This window comes from Montipora foliosa, chromosome 2 (assembly GCF_036669935.1).
Source record: "Montipora foliosa isolate CH-2021 chromosome 2, ASM3666993v2, whole genome shotgun sequence".
Classification (NCBI taxonomy): Eukaryota; Metazoa; Cnidaria; class Anthozoa; order Scleractinia; family Acroporidae; genus Montipora; species Montipora foliosa.
In genome coordinates, this window is record NC_090870.1 from 62,056,084 (window position 1) to 62,060,651 (window position 4,568).

Genomic DNA, 4,568 nt, shown 5'->3' on the forward strand with positions numbered 1-4,568 from the left:
GGTGGCTTCTAAAATCTTTTGGGAGATGTAGGACCAATTTTCGTTGACAGTTTTGCTCTCTGGCTGGGTAAATAGATAATCAGAAGCAAGGGTAGATCGTACTGGTCAGATAACGACCAGTGACGTTACTATAACTGCTCGCTATAATAGGTAGTTTGAATGTTACCCAACATAATTTCTGACATTTAGCTAATAATAATAAAAATTGTGATCTGTCTCTCTAGAAATTGGTTGTAAACAACCCGTGTGACCACAACTACTGACAAAATTACAGCTACACTGATACTTGAACACTTAATGCACTAACCATTGTCAATGATGAGTGGAACAGCATGGTCTCGGATACTAGCAGCATAATCATAGAAAGTGTCTGGCGAAGTTTCGTGATCTTTAAACTTGAATATGCGATCATCACTTTCTATACATGGATTGAAGGTGAAAATGAGATAAAATAATTTGAAATACCCTCTGACCAAATGAAACAACAATCATTTAATTAAGCATTTTCCTCTGCAGCCGTTGAAAATTAAAGTATAGTTTGGTCACTCACCTTCGTCCGCCATGTTGTTTTCGAAACATCTTTACAACCATGCAGCGGAAAATTTTCGAAACATAGGCTGCGTTGTATAAGGACACGCGTATTGTACTAAAAGAAATCAGGAGGTGACTCAATCTTCTTGAAGCAATTTTTTGTGCAAGAAATTTTGCGTTTACGAAATGGAAAAGTGATCCTCGCTCTAGACAGTCTCTTAAGCCGGTGACACACGGTTCAACGTTTGTTGATCAACAAATGTTGCAGTTGTTGTTCAACAGCGCGTCATGCCATGTTGCATGATAAAATATGGCATTCAACACGTTGAACGTTCTTGAATGAAAATAGAGACCAGCTCTATCCCGTTCAATACGTCCGAGCAACAAATGTTGCAGGATGTTGCACCGCGTGTCATCGGCTCTTTATACAAACATCTGAAAAATTCAAGTGGCCTAAACGGGATTAACGAATGAAACAACGAAATGATATGTGAAATGAACGCTATGTAGAACTGCGGATATAAAATCAAGTGAAGCTATGATACTCGCAGTTATGAACGCATTTTAGCAATTGAGTCGAGAAGCCTGAAAAATTCAGGACTTCGGTGCGTCGCACCGGCATCGCGAGGTTACGCGTTCAACCTCCCCCCTTCCCCGGGGGGGGGGGGGGGGACTCCCATATAAAAAGGACGGGGGTGCTCGTCGTACTTTTAGGGGTACAAAAAGCGGTTTTAGTACCTCTTTGGGTGTTCAGCCTCAAAACGTCCACGGTGGGAGCTTTAGCGGTATCTTTTAGGGTATGGAGCCAAAAAATTATGACAGGAGACATTCGACAATTGACTAATCTTTAATTTTGTCTAATTAAAACCCATAATTTGGTACCTCTTAGAGGTGAAAAAAAATTCATGCCACGCCCAGAAGACAGCATCTTGGTACCTCTTAGGGGTTCTTTTCAAAATTTCCGACGAGCACCCCCGTCCTTCTTATATGGGGGTCCCCCCCAGGGTTTCAAACCCCGATGAAGTCCTGAATTTTTCAGGCTATTCTACGCGATTACTAAAAGTTTCGTTCATAACTGCGATGATCATAGCGTCACTTGATTAAATGGAACTCGAACCCATGCCTCTGCGATGCTGGTGCAATGCTCTGCCAACTGAGCATGAAGCTACACAGTTGGAAGCAGGTGAATTTGTTGAGCTCATGTGTTCTTGTGAAAGGATTCGGTGAATCAAAAAAATTCATATATGAAGTGCGGGTTGTAGAGGAAATAGAGAAGTGATCCTCTCACTTATCGTTACAATTTCAGCACTTATCTTATAGACACCTGAAAATTTTAACTTTTCTAACCAATGAGGAGCAAAATATAATTCAGTCGCAAAGGGTGAAGAAAAAACGCAGTACCTCCAGACGTGGTGCTGGAATTTCAGAAAAACTGCATTTACAGGTAAAGTACATAGCATATACAGATACATAACTAAATGCATAATATTTAAAGACATATCAATTAAAAAGAAAAGCCGCTTTACAAAATGCGGCCCTGGATTCTCTTTAAAGCCAGTAAACTCAGTGGTACGGATAAACTCAGATAGCGCATTCCACAACGTAGCTGATAAGTAAGAAAAAGAACTAAGACCATAACTGGTTGTTCTAGGTTTCTTGAGGGACAGAATGTGATTTCCGCGAAGGTTATGAGAAGAAGACCGCAGAGAAAACTCAGTCATATTTCATATACAGTAGCCTGAAAATCATTAAAAAGCAGACTTTTATACAGTAATTTGAGGAAATATTGCATAGACATACAGTTTGACGTTAGTGGTAAGGAGACAGGCAATCTGCAATGATATTAATCAGTGATATACATTATAGAGTTCCTTTGACAAGAAATTACGAAAGGCCAGTTTTTTTTGCCGCGAGGATTACGGCGAAAACAGCACAGTCTACGTTAATAGCACACACCAGCCAGGGCTACTGCTTGGGTATCTGGCTAGTGATTCTTAAGTTGCCTCCTTCCCGCCCAAAAAGAATTCTGGGTAATTCTGCCATTCAATAGCAAGGAAAGACTCCCGATTCTCATTTCATAGTTTTTTTTTTTCATAAGTGTCGGGCCACCCAGTCCTACCAGCAAAATACCGCATCGATTGAAGTTTTTAGCTTTCAAAATTTGCCCAGATTGTATCGGTAGGTGCTCAGTGGAATTCGTCCACAGAAAGGCCAGAGACAGCTTCACTCGTGAACCGCCATGTTTACAACAGAGCATTTTAGGCGTCCCAGTCTGCATGAAACCATCTCTCACCTCTGTCTCGAGAAGACCAGACACGCACGGTTCTTACGTTACGTTTATGCCTGTACAATCAACTGAAACGTCAATTCCTGGTAAAACCCAGCATGTTAATTTTTTTGGTAGGCTAGGTATCGGAGAACCAGAACATTTACGCATGTGCTGACGGAATGTTTGAGCAAGAGAGAAAAACGCAGTACCTCCAGACGTGGCGCTGGAGCGTCGTACCAAACGAGTCATCCCGGGATTTCGGCCCGTGCGATCGCTTTTGGACGCAGTTGGCCCTTCGTTGCTTTTTCTGCTACCGACCTCGCCTGCCTGTACGGCATTGAGGGAGAGAAATGTCGGCCCCTAAACCATATGAGACAAATCCCACGCCTACTCACAGCTCCAGACCGCCCTTGTCAATTTAACGTACGTAAGAATTCGATCGCTTAAATATACAAGGGAAAAGTCATTTTATCTGTCATATGGTAAGCACTGAAGTCGCAGATTACAAAGTGTACGCAGGCGCCCTGCTAAAGGTAACATGCATACATAAACTTTATTTCACCTCGAATTTCAGAATAACCTCAACAGCTAATATCTTCGAGACATTACATTTACAGCTAAAATACATAGCATATACAGATACATAACTAAATACATAATATTTAATGATGTATTCATTAAAAAGAAAAGCCGCTTTACACAATGCGGCCCTGGGTTCTCTTTTAAAACCAGTAAACTCAATAGTATGGATAAACTCAGGTAGTGCATTCCACATCGTATTCACATTTCAGTTGATTGTACAGGCATAAACGCACTCGTAAACGCCGGAGCTGTAATCGCGCATTTACAGCAAGTCGTCCTTCATGTTTGGCCTACGCGCGTTGCGACAAAAGGGATAAAAGGGTATGAGACATGCGCATTTCAAGTGTGTCCCCCGCAATCACGTCCCCAGTCTTTTGGCCGGCACCAAGAACACGGAGCGTTTACCATTTGTCAAGAAACCCCGAAAATTCCGGTTGGAAATTCAAATGGTACAGCTCAATTCCATCGGAAAGTTTCCGAAAAAGATGGAAATCATTAGACGTATTCCTCTTTTACCATTCCATTCTCTTCTCCTGTACCATTTGTTAACTCCCACTCGACCCGGTGCACTTCGGCCTCTTTTCCCGCCTTTCGACACTGCAGATGCAGCCACCATTTTGATTTGTTATTGTTTTCTTCCAGGGCGAGAGAGACTTGGGCCTGGCGAAACGCCACACCCGGAAAATCCTGTACCATTACGAGCCTTCCATTCCATCCGGAGGCAGCCGGAGTTCGTTATTCTTGGTCTGACTTAATGGGTTGGGAATGCAGATATTTTGGACTGGCTGCACAACAGTCGTTGAAAACGGCGGTTTTCCTTCTCCCGATTTTTTTAAATTTACGGTTGGTAACTGCGTTTATGTCAATGACCGTCAATGTCATGTTGGCAGGCAGCTGGCAGTTAATTAATAGCAGGTTTAAAATCGCGGCTATATATTGCTTGTGGCAAGTTGCACACAAATCGCAATTTTGTTTCAGGACGTTCCCTTTTTTTGTCTCAGGAAGATAAAAAGGTCCCGTGTGTCTAGCACGGCCGCGCAAGGTTCCTCTACTCACTTTTGTGTCCATACATTTTTATTCCCGATCAATTTTCACAAAATACTGCAAGTACAACGTCAGAAGGTCCCATTCCCTGGACATTACTGAAATTTATCAACTGAGATCAATTCATTCACCCACAATCAAC

At 42.3% G+C, this 4,568-nt stretch overlaps 1 protein-coding gene across 1 annotated transcript in view; it reads right to left on the minus strand.

Annotated features, from left to right (window-relative positions):
• Positions 1-588, minus strand: part of LOC137984753 (actin-related protein 5-like) — a 27,539-nt gene extending 26,951 nt beyond the window's left edge. Inside the window, exons 1-2 of the mRNA XM_068832018.1 lie at positions 551-588; positions 308-418 (exon numbers count right to left, since the gene is read on the minus strand). Coding sequence (XP_068688119.1) covers positions 308-418; positions 551-563 — 124 coding nt within the window. The 5' untranslated portion in view covers positions 564-588. The remainder of the gene's footprint in view (positions 1-307; positions 419-550) is intronic.
• Positions 589-4,568: the final 3,980 nt, after the last annotated feature.